The sequence below is a fragment of the Pundamilia nyererei genome, unplaced genomic scaffold (genome assembly GCF_000239375.1).
Source record: "Pundamilia nyererei isolate P.nyererei 1_Seehausen unplaced genomic scaffold, PunNye1.0 scaffold00142, whole genome shotgun sequence".
In the NCBI taxonomy this organism is placed as follows: domain Eukaryota; kingdom Metazoa; phylum Chordata; class Actinopteri; order Cichliformes; family Cichlidae; genus Pundamilia; species Pundamilia nyererei.
The window spans coordinates 1460541-1475836 of record NW_005187543.1 but is presented as its reverse complement, the minus strand read 5'-3'; the positions used below and the strand labels follow the sequence as shown (position 1 = coordinate 1475836).

Genomic DNA, 15296 nt, shown 5'->3' with positions numbered 1-15296 from the left:
GTAGTTAAAGCTTTAAACTGAGTTATTTTTATGTTCACAGATAAATATGAGGAGGCACTTTAGGAGAAGTACAGCGTGCCAGTTGTTAAGTATGATGATGGTGCAAATATTATAAGTGGCTTTGAGCTTGTTAATACTGTCACCCCTCACTGAGTGACAGCATCAGCTCGCTGTTGTTGTTTAGTGTAGAGTGGAATTTATTTTTGGGCCCAAATTTTTAAGTATTTGATGTCCAGCTCAAATCCAGAATGCTGACTTTTATGTGTGCTGTCTTTCTGAATTTGTTTCTCTCTCTCTCTGTGTGTGTGTGTGTGTGTGTGTGTGTGTGTGTGTGTGTGTGTGTGTGTGTGTGTGTGTGTGTGTGTGCGCGCAGAAATCCTGAAGAAAGGCAGCTCGGTGCACCCTGCACTTCTGAAGGAGGAGGTGGAGGCTGTCCGGGACAAACAGAGAAGGCCTGTCTACTGCGATCAGCTGCTCCAGCACATCAGCTCACTGCCCACAGAGTCCACAGCAAGCTGCACGGAGTGACGCTGCACACGGAGAAACAGAGACAGATGTTTGTGCCTTAACTGTGAAAAAAAGTGTTCACTTTCTGTTCTTTGAAGTCTATTTAACTGTTTTTGTTTGTTTTTTTTAGCAAGAGTAGAAAACATTTCCAAGACCTGTTCATTACCTCACCATTGTTCTAAAGTACTATGAGTTTTATGACTAAATTTTCTTTAAAAAAAAAAGAAAAGATTTTTTAATAATTTCTTTTTATTCATGTACAGTGTCTCCTTAATTTGCTGTGTTCTGCATTCATTCCTCGGCTGCACTCCTTTGGCTCTAATGTTTGATTTTAAGAAAAATGTTTTCAAAATGGTGTATGTTTGGTTGTTTGTGCATATCCTGTTTGTACTAAACCGGTCAGAGGAGCTGGTCATGTGATTTTTGCCTTCAAAATAAAAGCACACTAGCTTTTCTTATATTTGTCCAAACCGACTTGATTGGATGTTTAAATCCAGGTTATATTTCATGAAATCTGATTCTTTAAATAGGACATTATAGATTTCTGCAGCACCACACTGATAAGAGCAGCGCTCCTGTATCCATCCTTTTCACAATCTGCTGATTCTCGCTCATCTATTTGAGATCTGCCTCCAACATGTAGCCACCCGCGTACTGATAGCAGAGCTCCATCCATGCCGTGTCTAAACAGCGACTTTTGCATCCACCCAGCCGGCCGTGACACAAACATCCCGTCCTGTGTTCTTTCACCATGCTGCAGATCGGAGATGAGGTGGTGTATTTCTCAGTGGTGTTTCTGCTGGTTGTACTGGTAACTAGAAGCGCCACTTGGGCCACCCTCCTCACCGCGTTTCTCTACATCTTCATGGTGATGTTCCGCTTCCCTCCGGTGCCGGCGGACCGGGCCGCTCGAGTCCTGCGGCCCGGCGCTCTCTCCTCAGGCGGCGGCGTCCCGGTGGTGGCGCACCGCGGAGGAAGCCACGACGCTCCGGAGAACACCTTGGCAGCGATCAGAGAGGTGAGAGCTGTAGTGCTCTGATTTATAACCACAGGCCTCTTGTCTCTTATCTACCTGCAGCAAATGACAGGTGCAGGGACATTTAATTATGGTGTTATCTGGAATAACAGCCCCTTGGGTTAAAAGCCATTGCTGAGACATGCTGTCGCTGTTACTTTTGCAGTAAAAGCAGGTTTTCTTGGTGTTTTTCAGCTGCTTTTGGGGGGGGGGGTTAGAAATAAGTGGAAGTAGGTCAGACTCAACTTGCACCTGATTCTGCTCCTGTGCTGTTTATAATCTTTATGATGAAGATCTGCTCTCCATCTCACAATGCCTTCTCTTCCTAGCATCTATCCAGATGCCTAAACCTCTGGATGAAATGCTTCTTTTATTTCAACAGGCTGGTTTTCAGCTTTTTATGAGTATGAAGCAAAGATAAAATCGTATCTGTCTTCTGGACAGCAGAATTCATCCATCCATGTATATAATCATACATTGGTTCACGCTGTATCACTCTGTCCCATTACATCTGCTCTAGGCTAGTAGGAACGGGGCCACCGGAGTGGAACTGGACCTGAGTTTCACAGCCGACGGAGTCCCAGTCCTGATGCACGATGAGACCGTGGACCGAACCACCAATGGGTCTGGACCAATCAGCAAACTTCAGTTTGTTCAGCTCAGGAGACTCAATGCTGCTGCTCACCACAGGATGAAGTAGGCTGCCTATTGATCAGTGATTCAAGCGTGTTTAGGCTAATTAAAAAGGGGAAAGTGTTTGTGAACAATAAGCTGCTCAATGTGGAGTCTTAGAAGTGTTTTCACCAAAGGTTCACAGTTTTAGAAATGCAGAAACTTTGGTTCTCCTTTTGTCTTTTTTTCCTCCTTATTTTTGTCTATATGTGTATTTTTCAACAAAATGATTTAATAGTGCATCTCTTTTCATAGACGTAGAATAAAACTAATGGAATGTACACAGTTGTGGTCAAAAACCTTACATACACTCATCATGCTCCAAAAATGACACCTTTATTCTCGCGTCTTTCCACACGGATGAGTCAAATATCTTGTGGTTGCAAACCTGAGAACACTATACCAAATTTCAGGCATGGTGGTGGTAGCATCAAGCTCTGGGGCTCTTTTGCTGCCAGTTATACTTGTAGATTGTCAATTCAGTCAAGAGGAGTGGTCAAATATCCAGTTTGAGTTAGAAGCAAGAAACTTGTTTATGGCTACCAAAGGCATCTGTTTGAGGTGCAACTTACTGCGAGCATTTAACCAAATATTAGTGGGTGTGTATCTATACTTTTGACCGTGTGTGGATTAGAGAAAATCCAAAATAAATTCAAACTTGTGCACCCACTTCTTGCTTTCAAAGTCATTAAAGATGTGTAATGTGAAATCATCCTGGAAAAAGAACAGCTCAAAGAAATCATATATTTATGCTTACAATGAGACATTTATGCTCATTGTAAGCATAAATGAGTTGATGCAAACTTCTGACCACCAGCTTTATACAGATGTAGTTCATAGACCAGTAACCAGTAAGAACAGGGAGTTATGTCAGTTTTCCAATGGTTTCTTTTAATTTGCAGGGACAGATTTAATGTAGAGAAGGTTCCAACTCTGCAGGAAGCTGTGGAGGAATGCATCAGGCACCAGCTGACCATCTTCTTTGATGTCAAAGGTCAACCTGATATGGTACTACATACACTAAGCGCTAACCTAACAGGCTTATGGATACATTACTCAACATACATACAAGGCTCTCGAAGAAAAGAGAAAAACTACACGCTAGCTGAACTAATGCAATGATTGTAATAAAAAAAGAAAGAGACTGACGTTACCGCACAGTTATAGTACTTGTGTTGTTCATTCCCCTGCTTTACAGGCTGTATCAGTGCTTCACAACATGTTTAAGAAGTTCCCGGTGCTTTACAACTCCAGCGTTGTTTCCTCCTTTGAACCCAAAGTCATCTACAAGGTAATTCAAAAACTCCTGAATTACACTAATCATGAAAATCAGTCAAAAACAACTCCAATCATAACGGTTTAGGATAATGTTTAGGAGGAGGAATTCTGTGAGTGATTTCAGCTTCTCGTAATCAGCCTCTGTTTTATGGAGGCAGTGATGTCATTTTGTGTGGCAGTGATGGGCCCTGCTGAGATTTATCACCCAAGACTTTCTTGCTCACCACCGGTACAGATTTAATTCAATCCACTGTATTTGTTTAAACGAAATAAAAGGCTCTACTAACTACTAAAACCTGCACTGTGTTGACCTTTGTCCTCTTCTGGTCCGCAGATGCGTCAGACTGACCCCCACGTGATCACAGCTCTCACCCACCGGCCCTGGAGACTGAGCCGTTTTGGAGACGGCACGCCTCGTTCTCTGTCGACGTGGAGCCAGTTGTGGACCGGTGTTCTGGACGTCTTGTTGGACTGGGCCCACCATCGCGTACTGTGGAAACTTTGTGGGATCTCTGCCATTCTTGTGCAGAAAGACTTCATCTCACGGTAATTGAGAGTTGACAGGTAGTTTATTTTGCCGTAGACTGTGTTGTTGCAGACCAACGGTGACCAACAGGAAGGTGGTTTTGATTCATCTGTTACTCATAAATGATTAACTTCATATTTAGTGTTTAAAAGTACTGTGCAAAAGTCTCGAGCCACCTCTCGATTTTTGAAATATTTTTGCTGCGTGAGAATTGCACAATTGAGTTTGTTCTCTTTCCTTTCAATCAGGGACTATGTTCAGTATTGGGCAGAGCGAGGAGTGGAGGTGGTGGGCTGGACTGTTAACACTGCTGTGGAGAAGGAGTACTACCAAAACCTGCTGAAGATCAGCTACATGACTGACAGTCTGCTGGAGGACTGTGATCCTCATTATTGAGCGATACCACACAGCCACACACACAGAAATCTTCCAGACTTACAGGTTCTCAATATAACCAAATTAGATCTTAGAAACTCGTTGGTTTGACAAAGGGTATGATTAAGAAGTGCAATCATTCATTTCTACTCCTGCGTACAAGTAAATAAAAACCATACCCGATTTAAAGTGGTTAATCTCCCCTTCAAGGCAGCCTCCTTAGGAAGTCCTCTTGCTCTTCCATAAATCTCCTCTGTGTCAAAATGGTGACCCTTCAACTTGAATTCCCTCAGAAATCTCAGGACATTACAGTACACCTCAGAGTGAACAGTGTCAGCCTGGGATGGGAACAGTCACAGCTCAAAACCTGCTCGGTGCTGCAAAAATGATGAGCGTGCATGGTGTGTAGTGAAATCAAAGAAGCAGAAGAACGAGTGGTCACGACTGAAGTGCTGCAGCGCCTCACGAGGAGCTGACTTTTAGGTGGAGATCTGCCAGATTCATAACCAGTGCAGTTTATTTTTAAAGAATAGCAACACATGTCATTTTTCCTTTTAATAATCCTAAAAATCCTATATAATAAAGTGAGAGTGTTGATAATACTGAAAGATAAATTATAAAATGGAATAAAGCTAGAAGTTTGGTGCTAGCTAATTCTGTGATGGCAACCAGTTCCACAGAAATACACCGGTTTACAGTGTTGTGCAAAAGTCTTGAGCTAACACTTGTTTCTTTATATATCTTTGAGTAATCTTCAGGAGTAGTTCCCAGGCTTCTTGAAGGACATTCAAAGCTCTTCTTTGGATGTTTCTGCTTTTTGTGTCAAGACGCTTCAGTAAAGTTGAGGCTCGAGCTCTGCAGAGGCCAATCCATGACCGATAGTTTCCTATTGTATGTTATCCATGTTGTTTTTACTGCATTGGGAGTGTGTTGGATCATTGTCATGCTGTCCACATCATTCAGTCCAGTTCTTGTGTAGTTCAGCATACCTCAGCCTTTTCTCCTCTTTTCCCTTCCTTACGAATGGCTCCGTGACCGCCGTCTTTCCACCGAGACCATTTGTGATGAGCGTTCAGTGAACAGCAGACGGCTCAACTGAAGGTTCAGATGCATCTCTCAGGTTCTGCATTAAAACCTGAATTTTCTTTCCTATGTAAATGGTAAATGGCCTGTATTTATATAGCGCTTTACTAGTCCCTAAGGACCCCAAAGCGCTTTACATATCCAGTCATCCACCCATTCACACACTGGTGATGGCAAGCTACATTGTAGCCACAGCCACCCTGGGGCGCACTGACAGAGGTGAGGCTGCCGGACACTGGCGCCACCGGGCCCTCTGACCACCACCAGTAGGCAACGGGTGAAGTGTCTTGTCTTAAGAAGATGACTTTCACATACTGTTCATGTACTGTTCCTGCTCATATATATATCTGCAGATGCTGTAGATATATATAGTTTTTAGAAACTACTACATCTTCTTTTATCCTGCACTTGTCCAGCTTCCTCAAATGCTGTAAGGACCGGCTGCACACCATGCTGGGATTTTTCAGTTTTTGGCTGTTTGGGAATCACCTTGTTGGTGCAAAAATACTTTTTTATATCTGCTAGAAAGAAAGTTGTCTGTTATGTGTAGACACATACAATAGGAATTATTCATAGGTCAAGTGTTAAGTCCCTTAACAAAAACAAACAAACCGAAATTATTCCCCTGAAAATGATCAGGTACAAGGACTGGACTGAAAATGAGTGAAAAAGTAGCCAAAGTCCAAACAAAAACTTTGAAAGACCTTCAGAAAGCCCAAAGAACTATTGCTCAAGACCACCTTTTGAAAACTTCCAGTAAAATCTGACTCTTCTTCTAGTTACCTGTAGCTGGCACACAGGCTATACAAACATGTTACACCATGAAGGAACATGTGCAGGCTTGTCACCTTTATTCTACTGCGGGCAGTAACACCTCCACCTCACCTGGACCAGGGATAAGCATTTTCTCTACCTGCTGTGCTGCTGATCTTCCACAGGTTTTACTGCACCTTTAAAGAGACAACAATGTATGTATATAGTGGTTACATAACATTTAGGCATCATATTTACTGCTTGTCATGATGACATTGTCATAATGGTAAAAGATCTCATGTCACTGCTTTGTGATGTTTATTTAGTCCTGCAGCTGCACAAAAACACAAGAAACTGTGCTGCATGTAAGACAGTGATAATATGGGTTAATTGTACAATTCAAAAGTGCAAGCAGAAGCACCAACTCAAATATTTCTATATTGTTTTAATGCGTGTGTCAATAAAAGAGGGTTTTGTTTAATCTGAGAAAAAGTGGGTCATGAATCATGCGAGGTGACACACGCAGAACATCTCATTCATTACTGTAACTCATATTTATTCCTCTGATGTTTCAGGTGTGTTTCTGTGTCCAACTGCTGCTAATAGTTTCATTTACAGGGTCAAAGTTTGCTTTCTTACTTTCTTAATGAACACTTGAGTTGTGCTCGTGTAAAGATAAGTAAAAAATATATATATATATATCAAAAACAGCAGTATTTGTTTTGTCTTTAACTGCAACACATCTGAGATACAGACATCGAAAGATTTGGAAGTTTTTTCCCCTTAAAAGGTTACAGAAGAAACAAAAGGGGCCTTGGTATCGAGAACTCCCGCCCGGGCTTGGGATCGACCTGGTTACACTCTGACTGAGAACCAGGACGCAAATAAATATATTTCAATCATGAATTGACGCACTAATGGTGCGAAATGCTGCAAACAATATCAGACCAACGTACAAAATTAACTTTTTGAGCCTCAGAATTGAACTGGGGGAGAACTCCCACAGATGTGTTACTGTTGGTGCACCTGTGCTCACCTGTGTGTACTGTAAACACAGACATCGTTGGCGCATTTGCTGCTTGTTGAAGCACATACACGTCACTCATCTGACCCGATTTTAGTGTCTTATTCGTCACACTGAGGCCGAATCATCGCGATAACGTGAAATCATCTTGCCTTTTCGCTCTCGCCTGAGGCAAATTAGTGAAACAAGCTTCATTACACCTCTGCAAGTCTCACTTCACACTCGGGGGACGCTGTCGCTTTAAAGCGCCAAAGGAGGCGTGTAGGCACGTCGAGACGGTGACCGTGTGCGTCTCGTGTCTTACGAATGACTGCCGCTGTTTCAGGTTGTGTGACATTGTGGCCGGCCAGGACACCTTAGCACCAAAGTGACTTACGTTTTGTGAGTGATCGGGGCACACGGAGAGACGGGACTCTGACTGTGCACTGGTCGCTAGTTTTTGGGGTTGTTGTGTTTTTTACGCGTGGCGCACTGCTCTGCTTCACGAGGTTACCGAACAGTTTGCACACTCTCGTGCCCCAGCTCAGTGGATTGATCAGCTTCTCACATCAGAAGAGCTTCTTGGATGTACGTGCTTTGCTTCACACTTCAAAGTGTCGAACTCGGGGATCACAGGTGAAGCCGCCCGCGCATGATGTACACAATTACAAGAGGTCCCAGCAAACTGGTCACGCAGCGACGCACAGGTGAGACTGTGGGGCTAAACTATGAAGCACGGCACACCGGAAAACCCACTTTCACCTCTCCGGACTGCTGATAACAAGTTGTTTTATCCTCTTTGTCTTGCTCTCCAGGGCCCACACAGCAGCTGGACAGCAAAATCAGTGACTTCAAGCACAAACAAACGTCCTGGAATATGCCTGGGTAGGTGCACAGGTCGTGAAAGGAGACAATTGTAAAGAAATGATTGCATTATAGTTTTTTCAGATACTTTTGGTTGTGATTGTGAATGACTGTGTCCTAGCAGCTGTGGACGTCATCAGCTAGAGACCGCAGCAATTGTTCATCAGCTGATGCCTTGGTGATTGAATAAAACTCCGCTCTGGTTTTCTCTGAGCTTGGCCTGCCTACTCTGTTGGGTTTTTATGATTTTTGGTTTGAACCAGCCAGGCAGACTGGCCCTGTTCATGTGTGTGTGACCTTGGATCACAAGGTCCCTCATTCAGCTGTTGTAACTTCTTACTCCTGCTTAACCAGCCTTTCTTGGATATAGGATATCACTTAAAGTTCCTGCTTGGGAATGATAATGAGCACTTTCTTTCTTGCAGAAATCAACACAGTACTTCTCTTGTCCCCCTTTCAGACTTCCCGCTCCAAAGATCGTTTTCAACCGTCCGAATGGTAAGAAATACCATCACCCTGCTCCAGCTCTGCCCGCACACAATCATCACGAAGAGAGTTTCACGCTGTCACATGAAGAAAATGTCAAGTTTGTCTCTGAGGGTAAGAAAGTGAGAGACCGTTACACTCATTCCTCACTTGCTGTTTTGTGAATGACATTGTTTTACTATCAAGATGCTAACCAGCCCCTTCTTCCCTCCAAGGCCTCACCCACACAGCTGCTCTGACACTGATAGGCACTGAGCAGAAAAATGCTCTCACGCCCACATCAATCTCCTCTTGACCCACGCTGGCACATGTGCTGAAAGAAATGACATTTCAGGCTTGGGCTTTAAATCTAGGCATCACTTTAAAGAAGAGCACCAAAGCGTTCTGACAGGATTGTTGGGTCTGGTGACCCGGATTTGAAGTTTGGGCTTCTTTTTAACATTCACAAACCCAGCAGGTCTCCAGGAGATCCCCCACTTGGCTCAGTGGTTCTTACACTGTGTGTCCTGTTGTTGGCATTGAAGCTCAGTCACAGCAGCTCATAAACGACTTGAGTAACCTTGGCACTGACTGGACAAGGGCACAAAGTAGGCCTGACACCGCCTTTCTGTTCAGGTTGGATTGGTTCTTTTCTGTTCACTGAAATACAAATTGTATAATCAAACGTATCCACTGGGGGCTCCTCAAAGTCGTGACCTGGAGACAGCTGCCAAAGTTGAACTCAATCGTAGTGTACAAGCACACACACAGTTTGTGACCACGTGCTTCACTGTTTGGAACACAAACATTGGTCAGAGGTATGCCTCTGAAACAGTTGCTGGACTTTACTTGTTAGGCACTGTGGGTGTGGCCCTGGAGTGTAGGACTGGACAGAGGACATTTTGGTGTTCATGGTGGCTTTACTGACCGAAGTCTTGTGTTTTCAGCCTGGCAGGAGGTGCTACAGCAGGAGGTGGGCCAGGCTGCACAGAAAGCAGTGCATTATAAAGAGGCCACTCCCAGCCCACACATGGACGGTGAGTATAGCTACTGTTTTTCCTTTTTGTATTGTCTTCAGACCCCAAGTCTGTGGGTTTTTTTTTTTTGTTTTTTTTTTTTTTTTTTTTTTTTTTTTTTTTTTACGCACTGTGACAAAAAAGTCCTGAGATTTTTATTTATTTAGTGCAAGTGTAACAATCATATTTCATCTAGCTGCAGCTCACAGGCTGTTGCAACCTGTGCAGTAGGTCGCTCTGGTTTATAACAGCCAAATAGCATAGCCCACAGTAACGGGTCAAATCTGACTCATTCTAAAATTTTATTATAGCAATGCATAGGGAAAGCTCACACACACGTTTTCATGGTATTTGTAGGTTTTTTGTTTTTACATGTAACAGTGATCATAATAATACTAAGACCTCTAGCCCAGAACAAAAATCCAAAACTCATGAATAAGATGAGTCAAATAAAAATACATTAAATACAACTCGTTGGTTCTCTAACTTTTAATGTGGTGGTGTGACTGAGCTGTTGCAGTTCCGCCTTATGACCACCGGAGGGCGATGATCACTTTAGATTCCCAGCAGGCAGACGTAACTGATGAAAGTCGGCAGTGTTAAATATATATCGTAGCATTATGTAAGACAGCTTGATGTAAAAGATGCTAGTATTTATTTTTGAAGTTTTTACGTTTCTCATTTCTTTTTTTTAAATGAGATTTAAAAATGCGTTTACTTTGAATTTACTACATCGTCGCAGTTCCTCCTTGTGACCACAAGAGGGCACTGAAGACTCATTAAAAATGCTGTTGTTGCAGTTTGATGGTTTAGCTCACAGGTTGAGTGGATTACCTTTTACCACTGGGCTAAATGCAGCAGTGGAGTAGTGTATTGAATAGGTGGTAAGGAAAATTTATAGATGAAGAGAAAAGCGTAATATTTAGTGATTCTTTATTTTTCATCCTTTTGACATATTTGTTCTCAACCGTCCACGCCATGGACAAAGATGTATCTAATGGTTTAATTTCCGTTTTCTTCTCAGACTTTGTGCCCATAGATTTGGATGAATGGTGGGCCCAACGCTTCTTGGAAAACATAGATAAGCTCTCCTGACGCTCCTCTGGGATTCGATGCTCTTGGACAGTCTGGAGGTGAGACCGCGATGACGGCTCACAAAAGAAGAGGAAGCCTGGGCGGGAGTTCTGATGGGTCAAAGTGCCCAGATGTGGTTGAAATGGACTGACAGTGTTGATAACGGTGGACAGAGAAACTCCTGAGAACCACTTGAACTTGTGCGGTCACACAGCCGTGCAGACAGACTGCACACAGAAGGATGAAGTCTTAAAACTGAGGTTCATCTTATTTTCTCTCTTACAGCAGAGATGTTACTTTGAAATGCAGTAAAATTGTATTTTAAAGAAGTTCAAGATTACAGCTTCATTTCTTTAACCTGGCATTATGTTGAATCAGTGTTTATTTGCTGACAAGACTCCATAAATCCTCACACTATCTGAAATGACGTTTACCGCTTCCTGAATGCAGCAGAGTCTCAGAGTACGAGCGCAAACCGCTGCTCAGAAACATTTTAACACCACAAAACTAACGAGCGTAAGAAAAATGGTTCAAGCAAAAACAGTGAGAACAGCGAAAGATTACAAACTACCAGGCTGAATTTCAAATGTGCTGAGAGGTGAAGATTTACTCTTAAGTGTCCTTGTGGTTGAGCTGGACAATGTTTTTCTGCACAATTTGTACCTCAAAGACGAGGTTGTTACTCTGAAAAACCAGATTATCTGGAAACTTAGAAGTGGCACATTTCCAAAAGGAAGACCAATAAAGTTTCCTTATAAATCCAAACTTGGAAAAATATCAGATATTTAAGATGAGTCCAGCTGGCAGCAGCACATCAGAAGTTCAGCGCTCACTTAGAAGCCTGGAGTATTCATGATGTGATTAAGAATGAGCCTGGCTATTAACTGAAAGTACACTAAGAGTGAGCGTAATGGCAAAGTCACACTGTAACAACAGACCGGTGCAACCAGGACCAAAGAACACAAAGCGTAGAGACACTGAAGTGTTTATGGAGAGTCTTCAGGCAGTTCCTGTTTCAGCCTTCACGCCTGCTGCACCGGTGGAAATGAAAGTCTTGAGAGGCGAAAAGAGGTGGCGTATTCTTTATAAAGTCTAGTTCTCTGGCTTTATCGACCATTGAGCTGCTGCGAATGCTCCAGGCTACAGGCCGCTTTCACCAAAGCAGAGTGTGTCTGCGGGCCGCTCTCAGTGCTTCTCTAAAGCTTTGGTCAGGAGGTCGTTGAGGCGGGAAATCATCGGTCGAGGATCATCGTTCAAGCCGGCTGCGATCATGGCATTGTCATAGATCTGGAAAAAATAAAAGTAAAACTATAGAAGCTGCACTGCTACCAGTTAAAACAAATTACCATAAAATCTCTCCAGTGAACAAGCTAATGGCATCCTGCCTGCAGAGAAAGGCTGGGCAACGTTTTACACTGATAATAACATGCTTATTGTATCGGTATTGGCAATATTAGCCCTGTATTTACCAAAATTTGCAGTATCTGACAGCACTACAACACATCCCTTATTTTTTCATTAAAACACATTTGACATTTCATTTTTGTTCTTCTAAATATAAGGAAAGTGTTAAAAATTGTGATATGGCGTTTTTTGTTTTTTTTGGTTTAGAGATCATTAATGGAAAAAATGGGCAAAGAGCAAAGAGATGAAATGACTGAGCACAGTACCTGCTCCAGTAATAATCCAGCCAGCTCAGAGTTTGTGTCCTTCAGTGCGAACAACTTCTTGATCAGATCGTGTCTGTGAGAAAGCAGAGCGCAGTCAGAAGAGGACAAAAACCCACTTTCTCCCACTCTCCACCCAGTACAATTTGTCCACACACACACCCTGCATTGATCTCCAGTGTGGGCTGCAGTATTTGGGCTCTCTCCTCAGCAGTGCGGGCCAGCTGCTGGGTGCGGAGGAAGTGGCGTGCGGCGCCCATTTCCAGCACTGTGATCATGGCCGGGTGGGTGTCCAGACGAGGCGTCAGCTAAAGTGCCAGAGGAGAAAATTAACTACAGCACACGGTGGTAACAAAGAGACGTTTAAATCTGTTTCTCAAGGTGCTTAACATGAAATGGTTGTTACCAAAACAGAGGACAAACTGTGACGCCCATTGTTACTGGAATGTCCATTTAATGATGCAGGAAATGTGTAAATGTTCATTTCCCTTAAAGCTTTATTCATATAGCACCAAATCACAACAACAGTTAAGATTAAACACCCTGCAAAATAACAGAGAAAACCCCAAAAATCAGGTGAGTTCCTGTGAGCAAGCACTCTGTCGACAGTGGGAAGGAAAACTCCCTTTTAACAGGAAGAAGCCTCCAGCAGAAACGGGCTCAGCGAGGGGCGGCCGTCTGCCGCCACAGGTGATGATGTGATGTGTGTGTGATGTGTGAATGTGCCAAATCGTTTTCAGCCAAATAGATTCCCACGCTGTGTGACTGTCACCTTAAATGTTTAAATGTAGTTTAAAGTTTCAGGCCTTTAATGTGCAGCCGTCACTTTATTAGCACTGATAATAATTAAGCAACTAAAATGATTAACTTAAAATGTTTTTATTACTACTCTGTACAGAGAAAAATCCAATCAGGTGATTTCCTGTCCTCTGATTAACGATCTTCTGTCCTCTGCTCGGACTGTCTCGTCCTTTTTGTGTGTTTTATGTTCCTTATAGATTTTTAATCACCATTTCATTATCACCCTCTGATAACATCTGTGATTAGAGCAGGTGCTACTCATACTGATCACTGTGTGAAAGAAGAGTCCCATGACCCACAAAACTCCTCATACAGAGCCTGAAGCAGAAAGCTGATTACTCCTGTAGTGATACCCGTTCTCTCCACCTGGGGTTTTAGGTTTTGTTGAGCCAAAGAAAGCCTGGTTGTGCTGAACTTTGATGTCTCTCATTGGTTCACATTATAAACTGAGTCAAACTCACAAATAATCGCATTTTCAAGCCGATTTCATCCTGAAATTCCTGACGTGAAGCTTTGGAGCTTCTGTGAAGATGTTGGCTTGTAATCTGTTTACGAACGTAAAAACTAAGGTCCGAGTCGCCCTAACTGTGTCAGAATTAGTCACACTTTGCTTAGTTCACATAGAGGAAGCAAGCTTCCACATCATTGTTTTTTATTTACCGACACGACGGTTAAAATTGAGTCCGTGACAGGAAATCAGCCGATCATTCACCACAGCTCCCAATCTGATTTAACCAGCACTTTAGAAAAGTGTTTAACTTTTCCCATCATACCCTCCTTCAGGACCTAAAGTTCACGCTCTTCCCACAAAACTTTACAAATCTACAACTGTGCAGAAAGAAAAAGGACAAAAAAGAAAGGAAACAAAGCGATCGAAGGTGTGGATAGAGACGACCAACAAGCCTCCAAGAACCCATCAGCCGAATTCAGAAACAGTCATTTCAGGTATCTCAGGCATGCAAATGTTCCTCTCTTACCTTTATGTTAGTCACACGGGGTCCAAGCGAGTTCTTCATCCAGGCCATGAGGTCGTCAGCCTGCTCCTGCGTCAGGCGCTCGGATGCTGCGAGGAAGAAAAGACGATGAGCAGGAGTCAAGTCTACAGCTGAAACAGCGAGAGGCTCTTGTGAAAGACGGGCACACCTGGCTTGCTGTCTTCATACTTCTCCTCCTTGTAGTGATCGACCACGATGTCGGTCTCGACTGAGATCAGCTTCTTCTTGTCAAACTCTCTGAGATGCAGCAGGGTCAGCTCATCGAACTGCTCGTAGCAGAAGAGCACCTGCATACGTGCACGTACGCAAATGGAGACACGGCAGTTTGTTATAGTGAAGCTATAAGCAGCACCTGTTCTTGATTAATCAGGATAATGATCAGCTCGGGTTACCCGGCTGCTGGCTAACTCGAGTCCAAGTCTTACCTCCATGTCCTTCTGCTTCATGGCTTCGTAGTAGGGGGAGTGCTCTGCGAGATGTCTGTTGGGGGCACACAGGTAGTAGATGTTACGCGTGCCTGCCTTCATGCGGGACGCGTACTCCATCAGATTGGTCTGCTGGCCGGCCGGCAAAGCCGACGACTCGAATCTCAGCAGCTTTGCGATATCCTCCTACAAAGAGCGAGGGCACGGAGCGTGACTCAGACTCAAAGTGTTTCTGCTAACCTTTAAAAATCTGTGTCATTTCAATGCAAAGCTCTGGTGCAAACCTTGACATCTTGTTCCTGTGTGGTGACGATGCCTTCCCTCATGAAGAGGCCGTAGTCCTCAAAGAACTTGCTGTACTTCTCTGGCTCCTTTTTGCTCTGGTCCAGCAGGAAGCGGATCACCCTCTGCTGCAGAACATCACGAAGCTTCCTAAAGAAAGGAGACGGTAGAGAAATGAGCAAACATCGAGGGGAGAACAAGCGAAGAACGGAAAAATTGACTGCACGGTTTTAGTGTAAGGGGTCAGTCTTCTCGCTGATATGCTCTAGTGATGTCAAACCTCTATTTTAATGCATAGTCAAAGCACAGGTTACCGTCATGGCTTTGATTTTGCACATGCATATTTTAGAGGAGATTTTTTTGTAACGAACTATAGTCGTTTCCTCTGAGGTCACGAAACTCTGTGTGGAGCGGTTTCCAGAAGAAGGTGAGCGGTCAATGAGATGCGTGGTTACAGCCGTGTTGGGAGATAATTCAGTCCCTTTTTTTAAAACG

The 15296-nt window shown here is 43.5% G+C and overlaps 4 protein-coding genes across 4 annotated transcripts in view; 3 read left to right on the top strand and 1 right to left on the bottom strand.

Moving 5' to 3' along the window:
- Positions 1-592, top strand: part of dnaaf5 (dynein axonemal assembly factor 5) — a 29616-nt gene extending 29024 nt beyond the window's left edge. The window contains exon 13 of the mRNA XM_005744375.1: positions 374-592. Within this exon, the coding sequence (XP_005744432.1) occupies positions 374-528 (155 nt within the window). The 3' untranslated portion in view covers positions 529-592. The remainder of the gene's footprint in view (positions 1-373) is intronic.
- LOC102210663 (glycerophosphodiester phosphodiesterase 1-like) lies at positions 587-5102 on the top strand. The gene is made up of 6 exons (XM_005744376.1): positions 587-1525; positions 2043-2218; positions 3097-3202; positions 3393-3485; positions 3807-4018; positions 4247-5102. The coding sequence occupies exons 1-6, from the start codon at positions 1259-1261 to the stop codon at positions 4392-4394; spliced, it is 1002 nt and encodes a 333-aa protein (XP_005744433.1). The 5' UTR covers positions 587-1258; the 3' UTR covers positions 4395-5102.
- Positions 5103-7391: 2289 nt separating this feature from the next.
- On the top strand, positions 7392-10697 carry LOC102210070 (protein FAM195A-like). The gene is made up of 5 exons (XM_005744374.2): positions 7392-7919; positions 8028-8097; positions 8537-8676; positions 9489-9578; positions 10582-10697. Exons 1-5 carry the CDS (start codon positions 7865-7867, stop codon positions 10650-10652), a joined length of 426 nt encoding a protein of 141 aa, XP_005744431.1. The 5' UTR covers positions 7392-7864; the 3' UTR covers positions 10653-10697.
- Positions 10698-10995: 298 nt separating this feature from the next.
- The window catches only part of trap1 (TNF receptor-associated protein 1), a 10617-nt gene continuing 6316 nt past the window's right edge, over positions 10996-15296 (bottom strand). Inside the window, exons 12-18 of the mRNA XM_005744373.1 lie at positions 14804-14951; positions 14520-14705; positions 14243-14381; positions 14077-14162; positions 12461-12606; positions 12302-12374; positions 10996-11918 (exon numbers count right to left, since the gene is read on the bottom strand). Of these exons, the coding sequence (XP_005744430.1) occupies positions 11817-11918; positions 12302-12374; positions 12461-12606; positions 14077-14162; positions 14243-14381; positions 14520-14705; positions 14804-14951 (880 nt within the window). The 3' untranslated portion in view covers positions 10996-11816. The remainder of the gene's footprint in view (positions 11919-12301; positions 12375-12460; positions 12607-14076; positions 14163-14242; positions 14382-14519; positions 14706-14803; positions 14952-15296) is intronic.